The sequence below is a fragment of the Triturus cristatus genome, chromosome 8 (genome assembly GCF_964204655.1).
Source record: "Triturus cristatus chromosome 8, aTriCri1.1, whole genome shotgun sequence".
In the NCBI taxonomy this organism is placed as follows: Eukaryota; Metazoa; Chordata; class Amphibia; order Caudata; family Salamandridae; genus Triturus; species Triturus cristatus.
The window spans coordinates 229637987-229653434 of NC_140591.1; the positions used below are offsets into that span (position 1 = coordinate 229637987).

The 15448-nt window shown below is 40.9% G+C and overlaps 1 protein-coding gene across 2 annotated transcripts in view; it reads right to left on the bottom strand.

Annotated features, from left to right (window-relative positions):
* Positions 1-1548: 1548 nt before the first annotated feature.
* CCDC82 (coiled-coil domain containing 82) overlaps positions 1549-15448 on the bottom strand; it is a 149598-nt gene continuing 135698 nt past the window's right edge. For both annotated transcript variants that reach the window (XM_085621427.1, XM_085621428.1), the window contains one exon: positions 1549-5943. In XM_085621427.1, the coding sequence (XP_085477553.1) occupies positions 5881-5943 (63 nt within the window). In that variant the 3' untranslated portion in view covers positions 1549-5880. The remainder of the gene's footprint in view (positions 5944-15448) is intronic.

A 15448-nucleotide genomic window follows, 5' to 3' on the forward strand; every position in this document is an offset into this window, starting at 1 on the left:
AAGCTAACTGTATCAGTGCCACTGTTGCAGTGGCATCTCGGAGGATAATATTGAACAAGTACTGTCAAACTCCCGCTGCCCATGTCTTTGGGCTTAATCCTTCCCTTATGTCTCACTCGCTTCAGTCATGTGAGGCTGTGCTCAACTAAAGGGGAACAAACCCCACACAATACTCACTTGGCTTGCAATGTGTTCAGTGGGCCTTCTCTTAACCCCTTCGCCGCGGCAGGAATTCCGCCGCGGCGCTGGGGGGGGGGGGGGGTTTGGGGGCAGTTGTGGGTCCGCTGTGCTCGTGACGGAACCACTCCGTCACGAGTCACGGGTGAGCTGTGCTCATGATGGAGTGGTTCCGTCACGTCTCCGCCCACTGCGCTAATCGCCCGTACAGGCAGGGAATTAGCGCCGCGTGGGCGGAGCGGCCGCCAACGGCCGCAGCATGATGGAACCACTCCGTCATGAGCACAGCGCACCCGTGGCTCATGACGGAGTGGTTCCGTCATGAGCACGGAAAGGGTTAATACCAGTCAGACAGTTATTAACCTTCCTCCAGCTGCCTGCCCTTACATGGTGATTCTAACTGGAGTTCCCCCTCTGTGCAAGGATTAGAGAAGACATAAGGAACTTTACAATAAAGCTGTGGACTGGTTTGTGCTGCACAAGGGTTTTCCGAGGTCTGCACCCCACAAACAGAGGTCACCTGTGGAGGATGCTACAAACACTGTAGTGACACAGGATGGTATATGTGGTGGATTTAATAGTTCATCATTCATCATTAACTAGATGCTGCCCAACCGCATAAACAACCGAACGAGAGGTTTAGGTCAAAAACGACTCCAATAGTCAATACTGCACCTGCATACCGTTAACTCTTTTTTGTGACCCATCCAGGGAATCTGAATGCTACCACAGATCATGGTTAATGTCTCTATATATACTCAGTAGCACGGCGAAGATGTGCAATATGCAACAGGCTGCTACTATCTTGCACACTACGTCAGAAGCGCATGGACGTGCCACCCTGTGTACTTGAGACATTTGAATCAAGGCTTACAGATACCAAAGGTGCGTGCACTAGTTTTATAACAATGAACACTGGATATGACAACAAAACTACACATGAATGCCATGTGCACCTTGCACACGTCAAGTGAATGACAATGATATTGTTTAGAGACAAAATACAAGTGCCATAAAAGAGTGTTTTGAGCTGTAGAAATAGAATTCAGTCACAAATTGTGTTTAACACGTCTAATAATTGTTTTTACAGATGACTTAATGTCAAAATAAAAAATTATAAAAATATGCACTGATAATATGCAAACTAATGTAAACTAAAATGAGAAGTCATATAAAAATGTATACACAAATCTTGATTTAACTGTGCAATGTTTAAATAAATACAAAGCCATCTTCCAATGCTTCAATTGTAATGCACCATAGAGATCGAAAAGCTGGTGCAAAAGCTTTGCACTATAATTTACATGAATAAAACTTTCTGTGTAGTTGCTTTACATTGAAAATAATCTAGATTTACTGAAATGACAAAGATTATATGTTTTATACATTTATTGTACATTTAGGTACTTTGTGGCTCTGTGTAATAGGCCATAGTTAAGACTGAACATTTCTATGCAATCACTTATGACAATTTACAATACTTGATTATTTGACATGAATACATGATTGAAAATATTATGCTTGGATCGAATTGCATGTTCGTTTATAGTCAAAATTGCATTGCCTTTCTATACATTAAGTGATTTTGTTCCTTTAGGATTGCATTTTACTTCATGGACTGATGTGAAAGAATTCTGCCTTCCTATTCATGTAACTTTTTATGGACTTTTCACATAACATTCTTGATGTCTAAAGGATACTTTTTCGACACTTTGGAATGGATTAATATGTGGGAACTTAAACTTTTGACACCAGTGCATGGAAAGCAACATTCTGAATCGTTCTTTGTGGACTAACTTGGGAGCTTGGAACAGTGATCGATTCCCATGGATTGCTTGGGAAAATTGTCTAAAGTATCTTCTTTTGCATCTTGTTAGCGGATGTTGGTGACATGAGTGATGGACCACTGTGGGGTGACAGTTGATATAATTTCTGGATATAGCAAGTAATATATAATTGAAGAGACTCTTTGGACACATTGGATGCTCATGGTGGGCATTCTCCCGAGGGGGCTCAGACACATCGGATGCTCATAGAGACGCTGTGAGTGACATGGTCTCAGACTGAGACACCCCTTCTGGCTCCCTCATTTTCCTGATGCGGAGGCTGTTGATGCTGAGTTTCTTCTCCCTTGCTACATTTGGAACTCATGTCACTGAGGCTTGCTGACACTACTGATTTGTTCTCCGTTGCCTCCTTTACCTCATCCGAACTCTGACCGAACTATATGCCTATACCAAATAACTTTCCTGAACTGTCCTCTTACCTTTACAGGTGGTAGGAATTCCCCTTGCTTAGCAAACTTTATGGACTCTGTGGCTAAATACTAGGTTCCAGATTTACTTGTAAGGTTGCCTTTTGACTTATCACTACTAATGTGTGGTTTCATACTACATTTTGTTATTGCTAATCGAGACTAGTGACTTCTTGCCGAAAATACTGATTGCATAGAATTTTAAAATTGTTTAATACAATAACAACATTTTGGGGCCAATTACGATGGCGGTCAGATTTTTTCCGGCCACCACCGTAGCGTGCGGCGATCCTGCCCATTGTATTATGATGGGCCCGCCAACGCAGCGGTCGGATTCCGCAGCTTTAACATTGTGGCGGGCAGTGCTGGCATCAGCACTGCTGCGTCGCGGAAACTAGCATTTTGTGCATTTCATTGCACTACGTGGCAGGCACTTCACTGTGCCTGCCACTTGGTGCAGTGAAATGTAGGGGGGCAACCCCCTCAACACGAGGGGGGCCCACAACAGGCCCCCAAACACAATCCCCACCTAGCCTTTCCAAAGCGGAGGGACCGCCGCAGAAAAGCTGCCTTCTGCATGCATCCTAATCCGGATGGCGGAAAAAGCTAGGCACCGGCACCATTTTGGCAGTCCAGCTCTGCCCGCCAGGCCAGCGGGCGGATTGCTACCGGTGGAAAAGCGGTGGACAGATTTTCACACCGCAGCAGTCACCACCGCCATCATAATCTGACGGGCGGTTTTCAAGGTTACGATCGCGGTGGGCCCCTAAATCTTTATTGCCAAAGTATACTTGTAATCGTAACTTTGAAATGTTCTTTCCATAGAGAGCTTACATACAATAGCTCAGATTCTAATTCTTAACGGAGACAGTTATAGATAATTCTCAGAACACCAGGTTCTTTTGTTATTATTCTGCACTGCTATGGCAGAATGATTGGTTTGTATGATTTTAGCCCGACTGAACTTCTTTAGGAGGTTTGGGGTTCCCGTTTTCATCCTATACATTTGCAGCATGATCTTGAGAGTAATATATTTAAAATTGATTTCCAAATTGTGAGTTGGTTACCAATTAGTTGGTCCTGATTGGGTAGACAACAGAAGCCACTCTAGTTCCTCACCTCTCAATGCGATGAGCAAGGTTCATCGGAGGACCAATGCCTCTGCGGGTGTGAGTAGATATCATAATTAAAGTGAGAATAAATTGAAATTGTGTATGTTATGTGCTTCCAGGAAAGATAGCTTACACATCAGTAAAGTAGTCCCTGGCATCGCAGACACCTTGCACTTTGACGGAGTGCCAGCAGTGTCTGCTGCGGAAATGGTTTCTCCTGTGGTGATGCGACTGAGGTGCCATGTGGGTCCAACTGATGACACAAAAGAAACAAGGGAAATAAGCATAGGCCTACAATTCCCTTGAACTCATTGACTTTCCTCCAGTGACTGTAGAATGTTAATAAACTTGTGTACTCTTCTGCTGATGCATGACACTAACCGGCAGAACTAACAAGACTGATTTGCCTGTGAGATACTTACATTACCTAAACTGACCCACAGGAAAAAAACAGTGGCCATGTTATGGAGCACAGTTAGCTCTTGACAAAGGCATGGCTGCAGGTATTTGATGCCCCTGCTCCCAGAGTACACCCATATCAAGAAAAATTGGTATCTGGCAATCACCGCTTCTCTGAAGAAGCCAAAGCTGTTGATACTTTGCCTCTAAACGCTCTCTGCCCTCTGCATAATAAGTGTTACTCAAATCAGGGGCTAAGCTGAAAAGACATTCACCAACATAGTTAAGGCAAAAACCTGTTTGGTTGGTGAGGTAATTTCTTATGTGGTCAGCCGGCATGTGATTGGTTGTAGCTAAATGAGTTTCACCTGTAAATAGAAAGTGGAGTTATAAGTCATCACTACCTCCCCTATAGCATTAGCATGTGTGCTGTAACACTTGCTGTAGTTTGTTTTTTTTGCATTAGGATTTTCTCCCTAAACCCCTCCTTTTATTTCCCTAAACTTCTCCAAATAAAAGTCATTATTTTCCTTTTTCAAGTCACTGCCCTGGTCCCTCCCATAACAAAATGCATACCTATGTGTGGCGGTTTCCGCACACGTGGGATAGATTTGAGAACTGCATTTTGTAGTATGTGCGTTGTACTACTTTACATACTACAAAATGCAGATTGTGCATCGTTTCCACAGTTAGATGCACCTTATTAGACTCCTTCACTCTGGTGTCCAAAAGTTCATTATCAGTACCACTGCTGCTAGAACGGATTGGGTTTCAAAGCAAATGGGAAATTCTGTAGCTTACAATAATGCCTGTTGTACTAGTCACAAACGCTTCAACAGGAGAGTCTTGTTATAAGGGAGCCACTGATGCTTGCTGTGTGAGAAGCCTCTGAATAATCTGTAGAAAGTGACTTTTATGTGACTATTATGTTAGTTTGATTCCATTTCTAGTCACTGTTCAATAAAATTAAAAGGCTCTTTCAATACTTGTATGCTACTGCCCAACAATGCTTCATTGGTGACTGATTTACAGCAGATGCCTCAATCTACTCCAGATCGTCTGACTGGAAAAGTTTACAACACCTGAGCATATTTGGGTTATAGGAAATACATTATATTTATGCTTTCTTTGTTTAGTTTTACTGTCCCATGAACTGAGTTAATGTCAAAAGCACATTTTCTCTTTTATTTATTTGTCCAGTGAGAAAGAATTACTCATTGTGGAGAAGCCCATTCCCTTGTAGACTGATCTTTCCAGTCTTATATGTCCTCAGCTGTTGTTACAATAAATAATTGACCTTTTTTCAGGAAGCAAGGGTTTCAATTTGTATTTGCCCATATATGTATGTTTGTGGCCGTTCAAAAACGTGCAAGGCAAACCATGACGTTATCAGCCTAATTCCCACTTGGGAGGCCCTTTCTGAATTCCTCACATGCATAAAAGAAAGATATTTATGTGCATAAATGAATGTTTACAGCCCTAAATACCTTTTTTGAAAGAGGGTCTTAACATGCAGGAAAATATGGGTAACTCTGTGGAATCTCTTAGACAGGCATAAGCATTTATACTAACTCAAACTAAGGATTCCATTGATTTTACTATGTGCAACCAGAAACTGCAACATCAGACAGACATACTGTGTTTATTTTATTTATGCAAACACAATTCATGTCTTTCCTGTAGGTGCCTTCATTCCTACCTTTTCAGGTCTGTCGAAAAAATTCATTTTTGAGTATACAAAATAAAATACATTTTAAAAGAGCAGAACAGAACAAAAGAAGCATGTTAAAAATAAACAATACATTCGTATCATCTTTTCATACAAAATACATAAAAACATGTTTAAATAGCTGCTTTGGAAGCAATCTCTTAAAGTAATAGGAATAATAGTTGATCACGATGATAATGCCGTCTGAACGGAAGTCTGGCAAAAAGGAGTCAAATCATCTCTTCTTGGAAGAAATCTGCCTCATTTAGATATTGTTCAAGAATATCATATTCCTGTATGACAGACAAACACATGTAAAAATAAACCACATGTTAATATAGAATATACACCTACAATCATCATGTTTTACAAAATAGCCCCTAGTATTTACTGCAGTTTTTGTTTTAGAACTCCTCTCATCGAATTAGGCATGCAGCATAACTGTCTCCGCCTTCTCCTATCTTTTATGTGTGGAGATCACCACACGTAGCTATCTGTTTGAGTAGAAAATATGGGAAGACGGGGAATTGCTGGAAAATTGAGAATTCTTGTTACTAAATTGGAAAGGCTGAGGAGCAAGAAGAGGTTTATGGAGGGTTCAGGGGGGGTTTAAGAAGGGACACTGCACTTTTATAGTTACAGCAGCCAAAAATTAGTCAAAAAATGATCAATGTTCTCCAGCTCAGAGCTGGAGCAAGTCCAGCACCACACATAACTCACCCCTGGTACTGCAACACACGTCCCATAAAAATAATGGAGAAAGGGGATTAAAAAAACAGGTCATAGGAACTGTTACATTAAATTAATTTATTTTAACTTTCTAAAAACTATAAATACATTAAATGTAATATTAGAGAAATTACATTAACACAAACATAAATCTTAGTGTATTATAAAATATATGTTAATACCCTTTTTTAAATGTAAAACTGAATGTAACATTTAAAAAAAAAATCTGCACATAACTTTTAGTAATTTTTACTACATAATGGATACATATAAATTGTATACTTTAGCTGGGTTTCTAAATTTAATTTGTACGAAACATAATTTTAATTTAGTATACTGAAAATAATTGAAAGATTAATTTGAATATTGAAATGAAATTAGGTTAATAATGCTGTAGCCTTTTTTTTAAAATTTGTTCTGCATTTATCTTAAATTATTTTACAATAATATTTTAATTAAAATATTTCACTATTTTGTTTAACTTTAATAAACTTTAAAAGTATTCCATATATTTTACCATAGAGAGATCTCTGTCCATCTGGTGGATAACTCAGCCTGTATGTGCAAAAGGTACAAGGAGTAACTTTATCCACAAGGTTACTGCTTCGTGAAATAGATTATTCTCTGCTATTCGGCTGTGTAGCTGTGATTTGTGCGTGTACAGTGCAAACAGTGGGTAAAGTTGTGCTTCATCTGTGTTTGCTAAAATGAAATGCTTTTTTCTTTTTAGAAAGCAATAAAACATAAGCCCTAATCAAAGATATAATGATTCAAATGAAAACTATTAAGAAACAGATTATTTAAGCTCACACAACTTGTGGAAGTTTAAATCAATTAGCAGCAGAATCTTTAATAAACCATAAGTTTAAAGCTCTGGAAACCCTTTTTCTGGAAAACATGTTTTTGGCTGTTGCTTAACAACAAAGTTCATCACTCTGTTGGGTAATAGGGGTGCCATGAAAGGAGATACTCCTTTTATTGCAGGTGACTAGCATCCACATGAGATGCCTATGACACACTGATGGTTGTTGGCAGTTGAACTATCGTCATGAGGTACAGGCCTTTTCATTAGGATGGGTCGTAATTTAAATAACGCTGGTGTAATTTGAATAATTTTGTTAATGTCGAGTAATATTTGTTACGCAAAATTCATGAAATTAATCCACCATGCCATTTTGTGTAGTTAATTTTTTGGGGAAAAGCTGACCACGAATGGCTCAATTCACTGTAAATTTGCACAGGAACAACAGAACGCAAGTTGTTTAAATGTTTAAATAATTATTTAAAATTGACGCAAGGAGGCATTCCTAAGTGAAAACAAGCATTTGCAATGCAATCGGTCTCGCTTTTGGGACCTTATATGCATTAGCCTGGGTGCTGAAACATCTACTGTTCTTTAACATGGAGGGAAAGTAAGCACCAAACTGCGTGACACGCCAGGCATGGGAACACATGGAGAGAAATATTGTTTTTCAACGGGAAATGGTATAGTCCAAAGCTTTGTTTTTAATATAAAATCAGGACCTTCGGTGGCCATATCACTGAAAATACAAGATTTGAAAATAACATTATTGTCTACGGGTGCTCGTGGAAGAAAATTTCTATGGACTGGAATCTAGAGAATGCTAATGTGATTCTGGTATTTTACTGACCTCTGCTGGTCGTTTTCTATCAAGACAGTTAAAAAGAGGCAGTTGAATAAGCAGAAAACAATTCTGGTATTTTACTAACCTCTACTGGTCGTTTTCTATCAAGACAGTTAAATAGAGGCAGCTGAACAGAAAAAAAGTCCCTAAGCGGAAGGAGACAAGTCCTAGGGCTGATCTCCAGAGCCCACAAAGTACATACACATATAAGTATATACAAGAGGTCTCGAATGCTCGACCTAAATAGCAGGAAAAGACAAATTTGCATTTTATGTAAATGTGTGTAATTTTGCCATAATTTCACGTAATTACGCAAAAACAAATGATTCTAAATTTCGCATAGCCCTACTTTTAATCTGCACCCTAGTGCGGAGATCGCCTACTAGCTCGCCCTGTGTAAATCGATGTAGTCCATATGGCTGTGCCTCCTCAATTCATCATCAGTGTAGGAAATGTGTGTGAGTTATACTTTCATGAACTATGGAAGCCACAGTTCAGGTCCTCTCTCTTATGTATATAGCTCCCGAGGTAGCAGTGTGACTTAAAAGGTTAGCAGTATTCACAAAAGCTCTCTGCTTTTCCCTTTGCTGCACTTTATTCCCACTTCTAGTTGAAGCTTCTGTAAAGCCATGTTCTCCTTTCTGGTTTGGATTCACATCATTTTAAATGGAGAAGGAAAGCTTCTCTATGCTCAGCTTCCCTTGAAAAAGTCAGTCCCAGTAGATAAGGCTCTGGTCTAAGAGGTGTGAAACGGATATCAGACTGTGGTCAAATGCACAGACACTGCTATAAGCCAACTCATAAGATATGGGTTAGCTTTCTTCTGCCACTTCCTAATCCTCTTTAGCAGCAAAAGCCCAACTAAAGCCCGAAATTAACTAGAGTGATCTGGCTCCAATCTACAAAAACAAGAGGACATAATGAGACGCCTACTAACACCAAATAAACCGTAGTTGTAGCGAACCTTTGGTAGCTGTTTCCAATGGAACTGCGCAACACATAGAGAAAGGTGTACTTACAATGGCTGCTTTCATTCAAGACTAGGAGAGAACAATAAATCAGAGTGACTAGGAGGGCCCAACTTCAGCTTTTTCTGTAATATAAGTAGCTCCCCTTTGTACGTTCAGAGTTCACTGTTTGACTATGAAGACGGTTGCACCTCTGTACAGGATAGCTTGGCTGTCTCCCATAACAGAGTTGGGAATATACTCCATGACTGAGGAACAGACTACTGCATGCAGAAGAGATAGCAGTAGACCGCCTCAGGTGAAGAGGATCTTTTAATTCAATCCCTGACTTGAATCCAGTAATTCCCTGTGGAACTGTGAGGAGCCTAAATTTGCAAAGACTGCTGAGATCAGAAGCTTGTTACAGCTGCTGAAAATAACCCAAGAACAAATGTGGTGAATGTGGAGCAAGTGAAGAAGTCATCGTGGGAGATAACTACAGAAGCGCAGGTTGCCCAAAGCCTCTGTCTCCACCAGATGTCTCTATGTTCCACATACTGTACCTTAAGTGTGCATCTGGCAATAAATCAATGGAGGCTTTTGCCATTCACTGGCAGTGCTGCACACTTGTTGGTCAACCCCTTTGTGAGGAATGCAGGCACTTTAAGAATCAGTAATATTGAACTACAGACACGTGCTCATGCAAAACTAGATGCTATACTTGGCTGATTTAATTTTCCCTCGTAGAGTTGAGTACCTGCTTCAGAAATGCAATACAGCTTATTTGAAGACACTAACTCAGCAATAATTTGAATGTGATATTGTTACTGAATGATTATTTTTGACATAAGACAGAAATATTTCTTTTTATAAAATAAATAGACTGTCTCGACATTATAATTACCTGGACATTAAAATTATTTTAAGTTATACATGAGTTAGGCGAGTCAAAATGTTCTACTCTCAAACCAACTTTCTTGATTCTTCAACCTCACTACTCCTTGAAAGTCAAAGGACTAAAAAGGAGCTGCTTGGGCATCAGGGACAACATGCAGCCACCTGTATGGTGCCATCAATGGTGTACAGGAGCAATGTGGCTCAGCCACTCCTGCACCCACCTGTGACTATCGCATCTAACTATCAAGGGCAGAGTGACACATGTGAGCTGGTGGATGTGGAACGGGAAGGACGGAAAGAGAACATGCCTTTTGTGCTGCTTGGTCCACACCAGCTGTGGGCTGGTATGTGTCCACATTCTGGTCATGGCCTGTGAGATGGAATAAAATTTTAGGGCATAAGGTCGCTACAGTGGAAATGGCAAAGGGTTATTCATCAATCATTGATTCACTAAGGAGCAGTCTATATACAATCAAACTTGGTATTCGCTATTTGGTTATATATCTGCTAAGGAGGCTTGTCCTATCCGCTCCGTAAAGCAGCATGTACAGTACCAGTTGGTTACGGATATTCAGTGTGTTCTGAATGAAATACAAGCAAGGTTAATACAGGTCTGTTAAAGATTCTACTGAAATAATATTAACAAAATGCTATAAAAAAAACCTTCATCTATAGCTAGTACAGTGGAATATTCTGGAATTCCCTTTGCCTATATGCATCGTGCAATGCATCAAGACAAAACAATGGGAGCTCTCGAGTTCTGAAGCGCCATTTTGTAGTGCTGACATCTCAAACATATATTAATACTTGACAAGGGGAACCCGTGAGGTAGGAAGGACCCAGGGTACTTGCTAGTTTGAAAAACAGGAGGTCCTTCAAAAACAATACAATATGCGATAAATATAGACCAGAATCGGCTCTATATAATTATACAATGCCCAGCCGGACATTGAGGTTATAATGATCAAAAAAAGGTAATTTTTAGACATACGTTAGAATGTAGAGTGGGACACAGTCCTGCGTCCTTACACACTAAACAAAAGGTACAAACAGTCAAACATATAGGACATTTATCAGGCTGAAGAGAGAAGCTTATAGCCAATACGAGATACAGGGGCAAGCTTTCACGAAAGTACAATGTCATGCACAATTTTAACATATGCGTTTAACATGCATGTTTGTACATAGGGTCGACGACGTTTCGATCTATTCAAACAATACATAGATCTTCATCAGGACTAGAGAATATAAAAGCCTGAAAGTGCAATTCCAGAATCGGAGACGAACAATTCCTAGAATTTGATTAGCCCAGGTCCGAGTGAGGAAGTGGGTGCGGGAATCCAGCGGCCAGGAGAATTCCAATTAGTGGCACAGCTGAAAACACTTGTTCGCCGTGGCGTATGGAAGGAGCTAAGGGATTATTCAGCTTCCCAGCGTAGCGGCTTGACAATCCAAGGTCCGCCAGCAACAAGGTGAACTGCACGATCGCAGGTTCACCTTGTTGCTGGCGGACCTTTACTTTCGTGAAAGCTTGCCCCTGTATCTCGTATTGGCTATAAGCTTCTCTCTTCAATCTCAAACATAAGCAGGATTCAAATCTAAAACGACTAAGAATCAAAAGAAGTGTCTACAGTACATAGACAATTGGAAACCTGCATGGAACCAGGTGAGTTTTCAATGCTGCACCACAAGGACAAATCTGTAGTGCTGTAGGTAAATGAATGCAGGTAGCACACTAGTCAATCACAGTCTTAATGGACTAAAGAGCAAATGTACATTAAGCACACAAACTGAATCACTAACGAACTCATGATACTGGGGCTGGGAGACAACAAAATTATTAGAGTGTCATAAGTTATTTTCTAGATTTAGTGGCACCTTTATCCTCTGAAAGTTACTGTGACTAGGGTTAGCATCCTAACAAACGAACTAAATAAAGAAAAGCCCTACTCTCAAGAGCTCCTACTAAGGAGTCCGCATCGCTTGAACCTTTCCCAACATGGCAAGGAGCCTACCAGATGACACAGCAGATCTTGTATCCTTATATATTTTTTCTGCAACGACCTACCGACTGTTGCGAAGACAAGCGCATGTCATAAACTGATGGTTCACCATATGGCTTGTCTTACCTTGTCAGGTTTTCTTAAATCTGGGCTTGGTTCCATTATATTTACAATAATTTTTGGGACTAAAGTTATGCCCTTTTTATTCCCCACATCAACACACCTTGGGGTATATCAGGTAAATTGGACCTTGAGCTGCACAATTGGACACTGGTGCCTTCCAATCTTGCTCCAGTCTTTAAGCGATACTTAACTCAGTCAATGCATAAATAATATCAATGTTGCGCTGATTAGTGCAAATGTGCTCTTTTTTTCCTCTCAATAGTCTTTGGTTCAAATATCAATGCAAACATCGACTGGTGCAAATGGCATGCAGAGGTCTCCATTTTCAGACCACTTTACATCCATTTTCAGCCTCTCCAACAGAAGCTCCTATTGGCTGAAGCTTGTATACAGAGGGAGAGTGCAAGTTCTCGAAACAAAATTAATATGAACAGAACATTCTTCACCTCTCCCTTGATGTATTTTTTAAGACAGATGCCAACATCCTTTTACATTTTTTTTAACTACAATTATTTACAATTCTGAACTACTAAGGGTCTAACTATTACGGATGCCTCAGTAAATTGCAATACCTATACACGGAACTGTTAGAAAAGAAATCACAAGTATAGTTAGTATATTTATCACACCTTGTAATTACTATGAGCCATATGTACAACCATTTTGATTGCGCAAAATCGTTCGCAAATTGATTTGCGCATGCAAAAATGTCCGTACGCTTTGTACGATATGCACTCGCAATTTCAAAAATAGCGGTGCGAGCTAATAGCGAGTCGCAAAAAAAGTGAACGCTATTAGCGTCTTCCAATTTGCGAGCCGCAAATACCGACTCGCAAAATCAAATGTACGAAGTGCTCGCAAATTGCGACTATGCGCAAAGCGGACCATTTGCGCATGCAATAAAACCACTAACCTGAAGCAGGTGGTAACCAGTCACAAACTATAAAAACAGGCCCAGAATGGACAAAAACCTTTCCAAAATGGTGGGCCTGTATATGATAACGAGGAGGATGCGTATATGTGCAGCTCAGCAGAGGAGGCGGAGACAGGAGAGGATTTTTAGAGTCAGGCTTACATTGTTTGAGAAGACTGAGGAAGAGATCTATGAACAGTACAGGCTGAGTGGCACAGTCATCCTAGGCCTCATTGACACCCTGAAGCCACATTTGGAAAGCAGAACTCAGCGCAGCAATGCAATCCCAACACGTGCAGGTTTTGTGTTCCCTTCACCTAATAGCCACTGGTAGCTATCAAGACGTAATTGCAGTGGCTGGAGGTGTTTCACAGAGTGCGCTTTCACATTTCTTTCGCAATTTCCTAGATGCCCTGCTACACCACATACATGAACACATCTATATGCCATGGAATGATCAGGAACTTGAAAATACCAAATTGCAATTCTATAGAATTACAAGATTCCCATATGTCATAGGGTACATAGATGGGACCCATCTGCCCATATGTCCACCATCACGCATAGAATACATATTCCATAATAGGAAAAGCACACATTTACTCAACATACAAGTTGTCTGTGACGCTAAAAATAGAACCACAAACATAGTAGCCAAATTTCCAGGTAGGACACATGACTCTTATATCTTCAAGCACAGTGGCATATACCAGAAATTAGAAAGAAGTGAATTTGATGAAGGATACCTACTAGGTAATGTACCCCCACACCCACAGCGAGATGTTTTAGCAAGAAAATATCTGTCTGCATGTTGTCTCAAAATCTAACATTTCTGTGCAGGTGACAGTGCGCATGCCCTGCGTTCATGGATCCTCACACCGTTCCTGTCTCCCCCCAACGCACATGAAAGGCGCTACAACAGGGCACATAGACGCACAAGGTCAATATCGAGTGCACGTTTGGCATACTAAAATCAAGATTCAGGTGTCTACACAAGAGTGGCGGCGCATTGGAGTACATCCTGGAGACAGCCTGCAAAATTGTCGCAAGCTGCGCAATACTCCACAACATTGCATGCAGGCGGGGTCTGCCAATGAAGTTGTCAGATGCAGATTCGGGGGATGAAGAGCCTGGACTCCCAGCACACCAACCAAATGAGGGAAGCGAAGCAGCAGAGGGGAAAAGGCGCATGGACCATATAGCCAGAAATTACTTTTAAAGGTAAGTCTTTTAAATATGCTTTAAATTTAAGGTCATATTGACTGTGTCTATGGGACAACCTGTCCTCATATAACTGTCACTACACAAATTATAAATGCAAAGTGATTACATCACCACAAATAAAAGTGTAAAGCAAAAAAAAAAAAACCATTAAATTATCTTTTGCCCTTATGTCCTGCATATGTTGATTTTGCACTTTGGTTCATAGAGTGCCGACTGCTGCTTCTTCACTGGGTTGGGGCACCAGCAGTGGAACCACTGCTGGAGCTTGCCACTTCACTTTCAGCAGTGTCTGCGCCTCCTCCTGTAGCTATCAGGCTAGTTTACAGAGCTTCAACAGCAGCTGTGATCTGTTGTAGTCCCCTCGCTACATCGCCACTGTAGTGGCCCATTTCTACCTGCAGTGCTAGGGTGCGTTCGCTGTGCAGGCTTGTTGCATTCGCCAGACGTTCAATTGCACTCGTCATGGAGTGCGTGTCATGTGACCTGCAACGCTCCATCCTACAGTTATGTGCCCTGTCCTCCTTAAGCTCTGTGCACAGCTGCACAATTTTGCGCAAATTGCAACTCGCAAACATTTTTTGGTCGTACATCTGGCCCCAGGTGTAGTAATGTTAAAGCCGCAAGTTAAACTTTAGCATGCTAGAATTTAATGGGAGAAAATTTACAGTAAATAATGGGAAAGGCAGATTTTGGTGGTGGAAGCACCAACATCTATAGGTTATGCTTCGTTTTGCAGACTAAACACAGATTAGGTTATTAAAATTGTACCTGATAAATTATGAACACCTACATGTCGTACCTTATTGGGTGCGATAAGTTTCTCATCCTCAACAGTGTACTCATAATCAGGTCCTCTATAATCACTTAAATCTGTGTGAGAATAAAAGTATAATCAGAGTTTCCAGTGAGCAGAACAAAACTACACCCTTCGCCCATTTTCGGAGAATTTGCAAGATGAATTCACAAACTTACATCTTAACTGTAACTTGTTTGCCCAAAACCCTTGCTCTACACACCAAGTGTGTGACGCAAGGCAGACCAAATCCTTTCTCCTGCTAAATATCAGACTTAGGATTGCCTCTGAGGCCATTAGAATGATAGACCACTGCCGAGCCAGGGTAGTGCTCCCAGGGCCAGCGTAAGCTCCAGTGGCCCCCGTTGCAACAGTCTTTTCTAGCGCTCCCATGACCTCCTCCTCGGATTCACTCACTACCATGCCCCTCATCTCGCCTTAGTCTCTCTGTCATATACATTCCATTTGTTTTAAAGCGCTGGTAAAGGCTGGCTTTATTAATCCACTCAGATATCCACATAAA